Source organism: Wyeomyia smithii, chromosome 2 (assembly GCF_029784165.1).
Source record: "Wyeomyia smithii strain HCP4-BCI-WySm-NY-G18 chromosome 2, ASM2978416v1, whole genome shotgun sequence".
NCBI classification, from domain to species: Eukaryota; Metazoa; Arthropoda; class Insecta; order Diptera; family Culicidae; genus Wyeomyia; species Wyeomyia smithii.
The window spans coordinates 92,438,942-92,454,963 of record NC_073695.1 but is presented as its reverse complement, the minus strand read 5'-3'; the positions used below and the strand labels follow the sequence as shown (position 1 = coordinate 92,454,963).

At 40.0% G+C, this 16,022-nt stretch overlaps 1 protein-coding gene across 1 annotated transcript in view; it reads right to left on the bottom strand.

Moving 5' to 3' along the window:
• Positions 1-12,299, bottom strand: part of LOC129725026 (UDP-N-acetylglucosamine--peptide N-acetylglucosaminyltransferase 110 kDa subunit) — a 47,073-nt gene extending 34,774 nt beyond the window's left edge. Inside the window, exon 1 of the mRNA XM_055680400.1 lies at positions 12,058-12,299. Within this exon, the coding sequence (XP_055536375.1) occupies positions 12,058-12,177 (120 nt within the window). The 5' untranslated portion in view covers positions 12,178-12,299. The remainder of the gene's footprint in view (positions 1-12,057) is intronic.
• Between the last annotated feature and the right edge of the window lie 3,723 nt (positions 12,300-16,022).

The window sequence follows — 16,022 nt, the reverse complement described above, 5'->3', positions numbered from 1 at the left end:
AAATTTATTTGACATCATGGTTGTTGTTTGCCCGTGTTTGCCCCATGTTAAAATTGTAGAGTGACAAACAATTGTCTTTGACCAAATTTTTTATTTGTCAAAAAGTGACAAATATTTGTAATACAGGCTTTATGCACGCTGGGACAACAATGCTTGGAAGGGCAGTATAGCTATTTGAAAAAAATATGGCATCTTTGAACTAGTTCAAGAATCTTTTTTTTTGCTAAGCTTTGTTAGCAAGTTTTATGAATTTCATCACATCTACATTTTATGGACCCTCCCTGTTGGTCTTGAGGTACGATGCTGACCTAACAAGCCAGTCGGCCTTTAGGCCCATCAGTCTCTCCTCTGTTCTATTAGAGACAATGGAAAAAATTTTGGACGACTTTATCAAGTCAACAGTCTTGGTGAATCAGGTAAATCTATAATAACAGAGCTACAAGCGTTAGTTAACAAAATCGAGAAGTCCTTTCAAGCCAAAGAAATAGCTCTGGTTGCTTTTCTCGATATAGAGGGGGCATTCGATAATGCATCCTATAGCTCAATGCGTTCCGCAATGAAAGCAAGGGGCCTGGATAACTGTATTATTGAATGGACAATGGCGATGCGAAGAGATCGAGAAATTTCTGCTGATCTTGGAGGTGCGCAGCTAAATATCAGATCTAATAAGGGATGTCCTCAGGGAGGAGTACTTTCACCCTTACTGTGGTCCTTAGTTGTAGACGAACTCCTTAAAAGGCTAACAGAACTAGGATATGAAGTGAAAGGATACGCAGACGATGTAGCCATAATAGTTCGTGGGATGTTCGATGACACGATCTCTAATCGGCTACAAACTGCGCTCAAATCTACTTTAAAATGGTGTAGAGAAGAGGGTTTAAATGTTAATCCCTCCGAAACTGTTATAGTAAGGTACTATACTTACCAAAAGAATAAAGCTAAATTTAAAACGGCCTATTCTAGATGGTGTTCAAATTCAGTTTGCAGAAGAAGTTAAATACCTCGGAGTAACTTTAGACAAAAAACTGAATTGGAACTCTCATCTAGACAAGACTATCTCTAAGGGTACAAATGCCCTTTGGGTTTGTAGCAGAGCAGTGGGAAAAACATGGGGACTACGATCAAAAACAGTCCATTGGATTTATTCGGCAAATGTTCGTCCGAAGATTTCATACGCTTCACTCATATGGTGGCCTAAAATTAATGAGGTAACCGCTCAAGCGAAGCTTGGTAAACTGCAGAGGCTTGCCTGTCTTCTTCTTCTTCTTAGGGTGTGTTGTCTATCTGATCGCCGTAAGCGAATTACTTCTACACTAGGCCCAGGTTATAATGTCAAAACCTCCAGGAGCAATTCATGACGCAACGGTCACTGGCGACCAATAGAGCACATGTGAGCGAATTTACTCTGGACTGAAGGTTTCAACGGCAATTATGTGTTGTAAATGGGGAACGTACCTGTTGTTACCGGTTCATATCACCTTACTCACCACAGAGTTGACTATACCTTTGTTGTTTCAAAGCCTCATTGCATCGATATTAATGCCGGCAGTCTTACTTGTGGTCGTTGCGTCTGTTGCTCTCGTTTATGCCGTGTTCTCATCCTCGGTCGCACCTTTCGACATATCCCATGCAAGTCCGTCCGCGTTACTGCTATGCTTGCCATGGTTCTTTCGGTTGTTCTGGTGATCTATTAAACATTTTGTCTCGCAACCGCAAAAAAAGAGAAAAAAAAAGAATGGGAGTGGTTAATGGCAAAGCCGAAAAGTACTGTCACATACATCCACATTCAGACCGTCAACATATACCACCACCCAATGAAATTAATTCTACCAAAAACGTGATAGCGAATTTATGGGTCAGTGCCAACACCTGGAATAATGAAACGATACTGCGACTCACGACGTAATCTAAAGAGATGCTAGGCAGTTGTCTACTTTCAAAGCTCATGTATTGGTGCGCCAAAACTGGCTCAAAATTCGCTGCGCAACTATCCATTTCAGGTTGCCAACTGCACAATAATGGGTCGAATCAAATCGAAATAAAATCGTTCTGACAGCACTTAAAGCGAATTTTTATTCCACAGGGTCAGTGCAAGTCTACCCAAGAATAAAGAAATGGCATCACGATTTAGAACGCAAGTAAGAAAGAGATGCCAGATAATTGTTTATGAACTAAGCACGTGCGACGGTGGATTGAAACTGACAAATTTACGGTGCGCTTTGGGCAACACGCCGGGTCAATACTGGGTCAAAATCAAGCGAAAGTGGGTGAGCTGGGTGGAATAAAGAAATTGACATTAGATCGCAACTGGGATTGACACTGGGAACAAATAAATTCGCGCAGTTAAAACAGCTGAATGAGAGAAAATAATAATAATTATAATAAAACATACGGGTGAAAAGACATACATATGCATACACACATGTATATATAGAAAAATAATAATAATGAGAGTAATAGTAGTAGTAGTTGTCAGAGAAGTGGGAAGGGTTAGTAATGCTACATTATATGAGTGCAATGGGTGGTCGTTAGTCACGAGGTTTTGTTAGTGGTTTTAGGGTTAGTATAAACCTCGATTAAGCCCTATACTGCCGCTCATAGCAAGTCCGTCCCATTTGCGTTTTGGTGCTAACGAGAAAACAGCAATTAAAAATCGTAACGCTTTGGGTGAAATTTTGCACTTGAATGCATTTTCAATCAAGACCATCAACAGAATTTAGTACTGAAATGACAATCTAACACTTTTGCATCATAAAACTTGTATAAACACCGAAACTTTATCGAAATTTGTTGAAAATCATAAGCTGGGACTCACATGCGATTACTTTTACGGTACGTAGCCAGAATGATAGCAAGTCAGTCCCATAGCCAGCTACGACCGGTGATGAAAAACAAACTACTGCAAATCGACGGCGGTGCTATAGCTTGCGTTTGGAATGAATCCATCGCAGGTCAATTCATAAATGACCTTCTCTCGTGCTTCATTAAATAAGTTTTTTTTGTGAGAAGCATAGCACAATGTACCAACTGCGCCGCTCAAAATAAAATTAGATTTTGTTTTTACATTTGATACTACTGATAAATTCGAAATCAGTTTAGGTGTAGGAACATGTTCTGAATTTTCCTGGGAGCGGTCACACGTTCGTGACGGCGGACAGCTTCCACGTAGCAGAGGAAGCAAATATGAAAGAACACCTATAGCTTAGGAAAATGTTTGCTCCTTTAAAAAACAGCTAAGTAGCGAACCGAAGTATTTAATAGACTGGCAAATTCTTCAAAACGAAATTCGCGACAATAGTTGAACAATTCTTGCCCACGTCTTTACATAAAATACGGATAAAATACGAAAAGTAGTATTTACTAAAGAATGCTTCAACTAATAATACAGTGACACACCTAAAGCGTTCACTGTCAACTAACAACAGCTGGAAGAAGCTACTGGTGGAAACTTTGTCTTGAAGATAACATTGTACTATCAGCTAGAACCACACGATGTAGACCGCGTAAAATTCAATCAAACCTTCGAATATCACTTGGTACATCCAATTCTAATCCTGAAGACCATAAGTTGTGGTAAATATCACATTTTTCATAATCATTATTAGCTGTGGGGTTAAATTGCGAAGATTTTTGCAGTGGGACCGACTTGCGATCACTTTTGCTATGGGACAAACCGACTTGCTATTTTTTTCATAACTCCTCAGAACGAAGTATTCAAAAATATTTGTTTTATCGAAAGTAGATATAAAAAGGAATTGATTCCATAAATAAACTCAAAATTGACAAAAATGCAATTGGGACGGACTTGCCATGAGCGGCAGTATAGACCCCGCCAGTATTTAGTTTTGTTAGGTCATGCGAAACTAAAACGGTGTGATAAGTCAAGCGTAATCAAAAAAAAAAAAAAAGCGAATTGCAATTATTGTGTTGATCTCGATAAATTGTTACTATTATGTTATTATTATAATGTTATTTATATTGTAATTTTTAATTAAGCTTTGTGTTTGGAAATACGCTTGACGAATCACCGTCAAGTCCTCCACCCATGTGTAGGGGGTAAACTGCAGAGGCTAGCCTGTATATCAATAACTGGGGCAATGAAAAGCACACCATCAGTTGCTTTGGAAGCCCTCCTTTGTATGCTACCTTTGCACAAATATGTAAAGCAGCAGGCTGCAAAAAGTGCTCTGATATTTAAACGTTATAATGAGATCTCAGATGGTGACCTTGTGGGACACTTACGAATCCTTAGGGAATTCAGGCTGAATTCTGATGTTAAAACAATAGAAAATTGGATGACAACGAAGACAAACTATGACATCCCCTTCAAAGTAATTAAATCAAGCCGCCATGAATGGGAGTCAGGAGGGCCGAGTCTGCGTCCAGGTTCTGTTGTGTTTTACACAGATGGATCAAAAATGGGTGAAAATACTGGAGCCGGGGTGTTTGGCCCTGGAATCAGTAGAGGTATACCAATGTGCCACAGTCCAACGGTATTTCGAACAGAAATTCATGCTATTATTGAATGTGTGGATATCTGTTTAACAAGAAATTACAGATTTGCGAAAATCTGCATATTTTCTGACAGCCAAGCAGCCTTAAATGCACTCAGGGACGATCTATTAATGATGTCACGCAAAATTTGGGAAAAATTAACTCCCCCCTCCCCCTTGTCACAAGCTGTCACAACTTCCTTGACCCCCCCCCCTTAATTACGTCACGTTTTTAAACCCCCCCCCCCCACCCCCTGGAAATAATGATGAAAAATCGAGGAATTTGTTAGGAATGTATTTTTTCTTAGTGAGAACGATTTTACTGAAAGAAAAACTGAAACTAAAAGGAAAAGAAGATTATAGAAGATAACTAGAAAAGGATGCTGTTGATGGTGACGCATATCGACGACATAGAAAGCCGAGACAGTCACTGCAGCATCATTGCTGATTTTTGAAAGACCATCAATATTTAGTTCCTCTTCTTCAATCAATTCGCAATCCAAATCTTCTCCACATTGTAGTGGGCATAGTCCTTTCTAGTCGAAGAATTTATAGTTGTCTTAAATTTGGGTATACAGTGGAAAAAATTAGTTGAGTGAATTTTAATGAAACTGAGTATATGAAAACAACAGTGTATAACCAGAGCTATATTACGCCCAAGTATGATGACAGTTCTACAAGGTATGCTACATTATTGTCTATCCACGCACACAAACAAATCTCGTTATGAAAAATTTCGCGTTTTGTATGGAATTCAGAACATTTTTGGAAATTTCTCGTTTTATGTTGTTTTATATCTGATTTTTTTGGTTGGAGAGTGAATCTCCAGTTGAAACACACTAGAAAAAAAATTAATGAAATTGCGCTGAATTAACGAACATTATGCTTTTTAACGTGAAAAAAAAATTGTCATTTATTTTATCTAAAGCAAATCCTAAGCAAAAAAGAAATCGTAGAACTAAAAATGAATAGGCGGGGGCCTAGCGTGGGTTCCAATCCCAACGCCGACATAGGTGTCGATGGTTGTGGGGTGGAGTGATCCACTCACAACCAACCCTACTAGTCTAGATTCAATTCTAGCCGACACCGGGAGATTTTATGAGGCGAAACAACTCTGGGATCACGCCTTCCATCGCATGAGGAAGTAAAGCCGTTGGCGCCGGTCCGTTAATCAACGCACAGTGGGGAATCGCTGGCCATCGACCCAAAAATGAAAATGCGAATTTCATTTCAATTATATTTTTCCTATAGTTGTATACTATTGAAGTGTCAGAATCCAAATTTTAGAGCATTACGACAAAATTTGAATTTTCTATGATTTTTCAAAGTGTACTGAATCAGTGTTTTTTAGCGTTTATCTTGAAAAAAAAATGCAATGATGCGAAATTTGCTTGAGCCTCAAGGGTAACTTGTATCTTGATGACGTCTATGGAAAAGTTGTCTGTAAAATAGTGGAGAATATATCTGTAAAATAGTGGAGAATATATCTTTCACCTGCACTGAGTACCAAAATCATAATTCAAGTTTGTATCATACCAGTCACATGTAAAAACAATCGTGTAAACACAAACCATGAAATAATCAATCGGCTGCTAATTTCTACAGAACAAATTGTGAATTATTATTCTGACGTTAGAAACTGCATTTTGAAAGCTCTCCTTGAAGATATTAAAACTATATTAAAAATGAACACAAAAATGAAGATGAAGGTGGAAGTGAATAATTGTGAATTTTCCTCAATAATAATTGTGAATTTTCCTCATATAATATATATAAAAACATAAAAATTCCCCTGGCGTCAAAATACACATTTTCATGCAAAAATAACATCAAATTCGGACTGAGTGTCCCAAAATTATATAACAACCATGTATTTTCTATGATATGAAGACATTTTTTTGCTTGGCCAGCATTTGTACGGAGTCGCCCACTGTGCAACGGGTCGTAAGTTAGGGTCCTGAGTGGAGCCGCCTCCCTGGGCGTCGGTGATTGGCACAACAAAGTGGCGGAACTAGACCGACGGAAAATAAGCGAGAATAAAAAAAACTATAAATGAATGATGCAAATAACATAAATAGTTCTGAGTTGAACTCTGTGGTTAGCTATGTGACTTTTTTCTTGAATTGTCGTAGACCGTTTAAATGAAACACTTGTGGTTTCTACAATGGTTAACGAAAGACTCAAGACTTGTTCTTTATTAAAGGCTATTTATACATGTTGGTATGGTGATTTTTAACAACTGTGAGTTTCCATAGGTGCTGTGTTTACTGGTTGTCGTTGACTCCCACACTTCTCCTCGACATAAGTACACCAGCAGCTTCACGAAAAGCCTGAAGTTTAACGGACTGTAACGACTTCGTCATCATATCGGCAATCATCTCATCCGTCGGACAGTAGCGAATATCAATTTCTTTATTCTGCTGCAGCTCTCGGACAAAGTGAAATTTTGCTCGATCTGTTTTGAACGGCGGCCAATAGTTGGTGAATTCGTTTGCTTGATTACTTCATGGTTATCCTCGAAAACGACCACGGGGTATACTAGCTTCACATCAGTCTTCCAAAATTTTTCGAACCCAACGAAACTCTTGACAACACTCGGCCAACGCAACATACTCTGCTTCAGTGCTGCTAAGTGTGACACAAGTTTGTTTCTTCGAGCTCCAGCTTATGGATCCACCATGAAAACGAAACAAGAAACCGGATGTTGATTTCCTATCATTCGAGTCACCTGCCCAATCGGCGTCAACATAGATTTTAAGTCATGAATTATCCACGCCAAGAAATAACTCGTCGTGCAAAGTTCGCTTAAGGTAACGTAGTACTCGCTTTGCTTCCAGCCAGTCAGCATGAGTTGGACAACTGGTTTTCCTACCCAGGATCGATACTGCTGCGGAAATGTCCGGACGCGTATTAACTGCTACATACAATAAACCACCTATCAAACTTGCGTATTGGTGATTGTTTGGCAATTTTTCTGCTTCATCCTCCTCCTTTGATTGTATGTGGCCAGGGCTAAGATCAAACTTTGACGGCTTTGCATCAGTCATTCCAAACCGATCCAACAGCTTCTGGATGTACGTTATTTGATTAAGACTGATTCCTCCAGCTGATCGATTAACCTCAATACCAAGAAAATGTTTGATGTCGCCCAATGATATCACATCGAAGTGCTGGTTTAGCTCTCGTAATATTTCAGCATATTCTTCCTCTTTTTCACAGGCAATAACTAGATCGTCGACATACACCACCAAATAGACACATTTCTTTCCATCTCGACGAATGTAGAGGCACGAATCATTTTTGGATTGCTCAAATTTAAGTGATTTCAACACTGCATCGAAAGTTTGATTCCAAACGCGGGCAGCTTGTTTAAGACCGTACAAACTTTTACGAAGTAGACAAACTTTACCTCTATCCTCTTCATTGACACCAGGCGGAGGGCGCATGTGCACTGTTTCCTCTAGAATCCCATGCAAATACGCAGTTTTCACGTCGGCATGTTTAAGTATCATGTTTCTCTGACTTGCTACGGACATCAAAACACGAATGGTAACTTGCTTGACCACAGGGGCAAATACCTCGTCGAAATCTGTGCCGAATTTCTGCGTGAACCCTTGTGCTACTAAACGAGCTTTATAGCGCACAACGTTTCCTTTTTCATCTTGCTTGCGTTTGAAGATCCATTTTGATCCTATGGCCTTCCGATTAGCAGGAAGGTCTGTCAACTCCCACGTGTGGTTTGTGCGGAGTGATTGTAGCTCCTCCTCAATTGCTGATTTCCACAGCGCGCCTTCTGGACCATTAACCGCTTCTTCATACGTTCTTGGTTCAGGTGGAAGATTTTTCGCCAATCTGGAAGTCTCTTGTTGCCCGTATCGAATTGGTGGTACATCTTTTGTAGTACGCTCCGAACGACGTGATACAGTGACTAATTCATCTGAAGTATCGCTGAGAAATTCTTTACCGACTCATATTCCGAGCTTGTATCGGAAAAACAATTCTGTTCGTGGCTTTTGTCTGGTTGCGGCTGAATATCTTGCGACAATGGTGACTCGATCTCAATTACATCGACTTGCTTGTCCTGTGGGTGGTGGGTTTTTTCACTTTCCAGGAAACGAGCATCTCTACTATACACCACCTTGTCATTAGATGGACTTATGAAACGATACGCTTTGTGATGATTAGAATATCCTACTAACGTCATCTTTTCAGCTTTCGGCTCAAGCTTGGTTCTTTTCTCGGATGGAATATGCACGTACGCTTGGCTACCGAATACTCGCAGGTGAGTGAGATTCGGTTTCTTGCCATACCAGGCTTCGTAAGGAGTTTTGTTGGTTGATTTAGTTGGTAACAGGTTCTGAAGGTAAGAAGCCGTGTTGATTGCCTCAGCCCAATAGCGGTATCCCATCTTTGCGTCCAGCAGCATACATCTTCCCATTTCTACCAGGGTGCGGTTTTTTCGCTCTGCAACACCGTTCTGTTGTGGCGTGTAAGCGGTCGTGTACTGCGGAGTAATTCCTTTCGATCGATAGAATCTCCCGAGGCGTTTAGACTTATACTCTCTGATTACTGTTGGGTACCTACTAAAACGTGTATGCACCATTTCGACGTAATCTTCGATCTTTTCTGCAGCTTCTGATTTGTGCCTTAGAAAGAAAACCACAGTGAACCGACTGAAATCATCAATCAGCACCATGAAATAACGTGCTTTTCCTGGTGTTACGGTATTCATCGGACCACATATGTCAGTGTGAATTAAATCAAGCACCTTAGTCGATTGCGAATCAGATTTCTTCGGAAACGGCAACCCTGCCATTTTTCCCTCTAGACAGCATTCGCACGTTGCATCGATGGCACAGTCTCGCACACAAACGCCTGTTGTGAGTTCCTCGCGGACCAATCGTTGGATCGCTTCAATGTCGCGGTGACCAAACATACGGTGCCAGTCGTGTAAGCAATTTTTCGCATGGCTTACTGCAGCGATTCTCGATTCGTAACGACACACTTTGAGATGATACAAACCACCATCTTTAACAGCAACAGCTGCTACACGGTTTTTGTGTTCGATGACGCATTTCTTCGAGTCAAACTTAATCAACGCTCCTTTGCCGGTCAATTGTCCCACGGACACGAGATTTGCATCTGATTCTGGTACGAGGAGCACATCTGATAGCATTATTTGTTGCTTCCTATCTTCGTCATCTATGCAGAGCCAATTTCCAGATCCTTTTCCTGCAACGTCGGCGACACGACTGTCTGCGAGTGTAACTGATACTCCTGAGATCGGTTTCAGCTCGTTGAAAAATGTTTCGTCACAACACATATGGCTTGATGCACCTGAGTCGATAATCCATGATTTCATAGAACAGTTTTTGGTTGAACATGGATTTGTTGCAAACGCAAACGACGATACCACATCAGTTTCCGTAACAACCCTTGCTTTGTGTTTCGGTTGCTTAGGAACGTTCTGGTTTCCATCATTTTTCTTGCTATTCCACCGGCAGTTTTTTTTATGTGCCCGGGCTTCTGGCACTGATGACAAATGGTGGTCTTGGAGCTAGCTTCTACACGCAAAATAGACTCACCCCGACCGGATTTTTCGTTTCGCTTCTGGGTTTCATCCAACAATTTTCTTTTCACGATGTCCATTGTTAATTCTGCTTCTGGACGACTCTCCAACGCGGTCGTTAGTGTGTCGAATGACGCTGGTAGACTTCGAAAAATGAGCACAATCGTCAGTGTGTTCCCTAATTCAAGTCCCGCATTGGTCAATCGTTGGAATAGATCTTCCATTTCGTGTAAATGACGTTCCATGTCGTCACCATCCGAGTACGTTAGATTACAGATTCTCTTCAAAATCGAAACTTTCGACGTTAGGGAGGTCTTCTGGTGATGGTCCCTGAGAGTATCCCAGATCTGCTTGGCTGTTGTGCACTTACGGATCAGCGACTGTTGCGTAACTCCAATGAATAGCGAAATTGTTCCTTGAGCCTTGGCATCTCCATTGATCCAAGCTTCGGTTCGTTCAGCGGGTGCAGCGGTGATAGCGAATTTCCACAGATCTTCGCGCATCAGCAAACTTTTCAACTGGAAACTCCGGCTCTCGTAGTTTTCACTACCGAGTCTCTCGATGCCGAACTTGTCCATTTTTCTTCAATGACTGGCAAATCCAATTGCAGCGAGTCTTCGAATAAAAGTTAGTTCGACTTGAACTGCGACAGCGGCCAGAAAAATAAAATTCTTGATTATCTGGGCCAATAACCTCTTGAATTGTCGTAGACCGTTTAAATGAAATACTTGTGGTTTCTACAATGGTTAACGAAAGACTAAAGACTTGTTCTTTATTGAAGGCTATTTATACATGGTATGGTAATTTTTAACAACTGTGAGTTTCCATAGGTGCTGTGTTTACTGGTTGTCGTTGACTCCCACATTTTTTTTTTTTTTTGAGTTTAAATGTGATGTCACACTCAAGATAACCCCCCCTCTCCCAACTGTCACAAAATGTCACAATAATTGAACCCCCCCTCCCCTAAACGCGTGACATCATTAATGGATGGTCCCTTAAAGCTTTCACATGTAAATCGAGGCTAGTGTGGGAATGCCTTCTTTCTTTAAGACAATTGGCAAGTAGGAACGAAGTTACTCTATACTGGGTGCCTGGCCATTGCGGCATTGAAGGAAATGAAAAAGCCGACAGCCTAGCAAGAGAAGGCTCAACATCAAATTTTATTGGTCCGGAACCATTCTGCGGAGTCCCAGAATGCGCTCTGAGGACTGAATTTAGAACTTGGGAAATGTCCACGGTAGAATCAAGCTGGAACGCCACGGATACATCCAGACAAGCTAGAAGATTTATCACACCGAGTGCTGTGAAAGCTCGAATCTTACTAAATCTGAATAAAAAAGATCTTCGGGTACTAACGGGTCTGTTGACCGGTCACTGCACGAGTAAGTATCACCTAAACAAAATTGGAAAAACTTGATCTACAGAATGTCGTTCTTGCCAATTTGAAACCGAAACTGCTGAACATATACTCTGCAACTGTGGAGCCTAGGGAACCTGTATATTAGAGAAATGACAAGACACTCACCGTTAAGGCAACTGTCAACATCATGTTCAATCAAAGGATATCAATATTTGGAAAAGGGCTACTAGAGCCCCATGAAATTTGGCATTGTGATCCTGGTAAGGTATTAGACTTCATAAAACGAGTCGACCCTAACTGGGATCGGGTATTATGTCAACCAGTGTCCATCATACCTTAGTTGTGATAGGATAATCGACTAATACCAAATCAAACATGGGTCATTCAACAATAGTCCTTATTAATGGACGCAGTTGTGTTTCGGCCCTACAGGGTAGGAAAATACACAAGTTAGTCGACGTATGCTCGAGTCTCGGCTCAGAAGATACTGTTAGTGTCAGTAGGATCGTAGCGCTCGTAATTGTCCCGTGCACTAAAACCAAAACTGCTTCTTACATTCTAAGGCAACAACGTATGAGTAAACCATGACGCAATGGGTCCAAAACTTATTAGTTTCGAATAACTTGCTTTGTTACCTGTGAGATGGTCTCCTGATGGTCACTGTCGACTGCTGTTCCACTATTATTGGTAATGATATAGCACACCGTTTGAAATGACTGAAATTTATTTACGTCCGAAAAAGATTCTAATGACATTTTCACGTTCGAGTTTTACTGAAAAAAATGTTTATTTCACTTCAACCAGCGTTCTACGTTCTGTTTTTTTATTTCCAAAGTTTAGTTTTGGTTTCGCATAAAACTTTCCACTGTCAATCTCACTACAGGGTAACTATTTATTGTGCGAGAAAAAGAAAGAAAATAATTTTTGGTTTTTGGCTAGAGATACTCAGAGAGAGAGGTAAGCGATGAATAAAACCGCCGATTTGGCAACTACACTGAAAAAAAATCACACGCTCATACCAGATGGTCGGTGTTAAGTCAGACCGGACCAAGTGACAGTTATTTCGAGAAAAACGAGTTTGAAGTTTACTATAGAGCGAATTTTTATTCTTCATTTAAAGATCGAAGAATAATGATATAAAGTTTTAAAAAACACGTTTTGCTCAGAAAATTACACTCTTTCAGATGACATGGAAAACCGAAGTATAAGACTTGATTTTGTGCTGCGAAGTGAAACGCAAGTGTATACCACTTAGATATTAAATGTTTCATTTATTGGCCCTGACACAAGTAAAAGAGATTTTTAAGGCTGTTCGCACCTACGCGAAATCTCATATGCAATTGTCAATTTATGTGTGAAAACAAAAGCGAAAATATTTACCTCCTTCACTTTCGCAAGTAAAAATCAAACCAATATCAACAGAGTCGTCAGGGCCAATTAACACAGAAGTAAGTGGAATCCACTTGGCAGTAACGTGTCGATTTTTTATAATGTAGGTTTCGCATGTCAGAGGTGCCAGATCTCTTCTCAAAGCGCAATATTAACTAACTTTTTCACCCGGTGACGGTGGAAGTCCTGGGAATAATAAAGTGCATCACAAAAACCGTGAAGGTGTTCAAAGTTTATGGTTATGTTTAATGTTATATACTTTCACCATAATTGATTTTTATTTTGTTTACCATACAAAAGGTTTGTGAACTACTAATAAAGCCCCAAGGCAGACGCCCAGCAAAAGCAAACGCAGATTTTTAGAGTCCAGATGGCATATACTGCTGTCAAAATTCATATATGTGTGCGTTATCGCAGATCAACTCTGTTTCATGGAGTTTGTTGGTTCATGAAGTTTGATAGATTACCTGTGTGGCAATGAAACTTCATCACTTTCAGCCAAATACAGGTTGTTGCCACAAAACTTCACTACGCAACGCATTAATAATAAAAGTTTTTCTTGATTGCTCGAGTTTTGTTAAAAAAGAACGTTTCAACTCTACTAAATTATTTAACTTTTATTTAACTCGATCAAAACGACAAAAACCAAAACAACCGGGCACCTTGTTGCCAAATATGTTGGTCACGGTTACAGCGGTTTTACGTTTCGAAAAAAATGTCTTCCAACCCTAGATAGCTTGTTAACTGACCGTAGGCTGCAAAAATTACCGGCAAATCGAACACTGTCAAGCAAAAAAAAAAAAAAAGGTCACCACCTCGGCAAAATACGGGTCATAGTCACATATTTTCTAATGTCTTGACATATTTTTCAATGTCTTCCATTTATCTTCACCAAGGGGATGCCAGCCCTATCTAAACTCTACACGTTCGACAGTAGGCAACATATCGGGGCTTTATTTAAAAATAAAGCCCCGAGGCAGACGCCCAGCAAAAATTTCATATAATTATCACCTGGGAGGGGGAAACGAATACTACACTCAAAACAGAGAACTCGCACATGCGTCGTTTTCTGATAGCGTGTAACTATCTTTTTGCTGTAACGCATGCATGACTCAAACGAAGAAATAGGTGCTTATTACGGGAGTCACTTCACGGTGGAATCAGAGTGAAGTGAACAAAATCTCACTCACGTAAGCGAGAAAAACGTCGCAAAGTGACATCTGCCGCGGAATCTGGGTTATTATGAGTGTCATATCAGTGAATTGAAAACGGAAAAAGCGGCGTTTCGCGTGAAATTATTTCACGACGAAATGATTCCACGAAGATGTCATAAGTTTTAAAGTTGATTGATTTGTGATCTAATGGTGAATATTGGATTTATTCTTCAGTAACGAAACGAATCAGAATTTGATCCGTGCCTTGAAGCGGTAAAATTTTCATTTTTTTGCCCGATGAAAAAAATGCAAACTAGTTCAGGAAATTTTCGATACCGAAAAAAACATTTGTTTTGATGCCGAATGTCTTAGAAATGCAGAACACGTCAAGATCTGGTCTTATCTAAAAAAAACGAAAAAAACGACTTTCTGGGACTTAGAGATTTTTGAGCTGGGAAACAATCTCATTTCACTTGTCCTATTCTCAATTTCATATCACTGTCAATCTCACTCCACGGAGGTGATTTTTGTCACCTCACTTGAGGTGGAATCGGGAATAGGTCTAAAAAAGTGAAGTGAGCGTGAGAGTGAAATATATTTCACCGTGAAGTGACTCCCGTAATAAGCACCATACTGAATGTCCAAATATTACAGACTAATTTTTCGAGTCTGTGTTTCCTTCAATTTGCCGTTGTATAAAAGTTTTTTCAAAGTTTCAAGTTTGACCGTGATGAAGTGTGTTCGAAATTGTAACCAAAGCCTTAAATCATGAGAAGCGCAAGTTTGAAAATTGTAGTACGCTAACATGATTATTACTTAGAGCTTATGAAATTTATTATTTTACGTAAAAACAAACCAAATTTTTATGTGAAACGACAATGAATACAAAAACTGTTAGCGATGAATATTTTTTCGAGCAACGCGATACCTTTCAGTTATAACAATACTCATCGCAAAAAAAAGCTTATTTTTCCTTGGTTCAAATTGACAGTCAATGACAGCTCATTCTGGTTCATTTTGACACTCACACAGCTTCGTATCCGTTTCCCCCTCTCAGCTTATCACTTTTGTCGGGAACACTCTTCACTCATTCAACATAGAAAGAGATAGCATGCTGCCAGCTTCACGGTTTTTGCGATGCACTTTATTATTCCCCAGGACTTCCATCGTAACCACCGGTTATACGAGCCGAATGAAAAAGTTAGTCAATATTGCACTTTGAGAAGATATCTGGCACCTCTGACATGTAAAACCTAGTTGCCAAATTGGCGGTTTTCTCCATCGCTTATCTCTCTCTCTCTCTGAGTATCTCTAGTCTCAGCTAGCACTACTCAGAGGGAGAGATATGCGAAGCAGAGATGCCCGACTTTTTTTTGGCAAGTCTGTATAATCCATAAAAATGTCTGTATAAGTCTGTATACCGCTGCGAAAAAAAGTTACCGATACATTGATACCTAATTATTTGTCGACCTGTCAGATTGTTTTGTTATATTGCTTGTTTTGATTGTTCTTTTTCGAGTCTATCATAGTTGGTCGATTAATCGATAACTAATTTATCTTTTAAATCTAAGTAACACATAGAAGTAAGAGTCTTTCCAGTGATAAAAATCGTCGTTCGTCGTAATGTAGCTTAACTGATACATGATGGCAGAAGTCTCGCGGTTATAAAAATAGTACCTTCAAGGTTTGGGACATCTTAAGCAATTCTTCAACGTTGGATATTGCTCCGAATAGAACAAACGGTCTTTTCACCAATATAACCTGCATGGAAATCGATCGAGACAATCAGCTGTTTGTTACTGGGGGCGAAACAGGCAGATTAGTGCCCACGGGGCCGATAAAAACCCCGATAGCCTGACTCGATTCCCGTTGTCATGATTTCACTCTCAAAAACGCAAGATTAATATGTTCAGCAAAGTGTTCAGTTCCTAGTTCACTTTTTCCAGCAACGGCTACAGTGACTTCTGGTTTTTGTGTTCGTTTTTTGTGTATACTGGTAAAACCATTATGTAGATTATCAGATATCTGTGTAATATCTGTATTATACTAAATGTCTG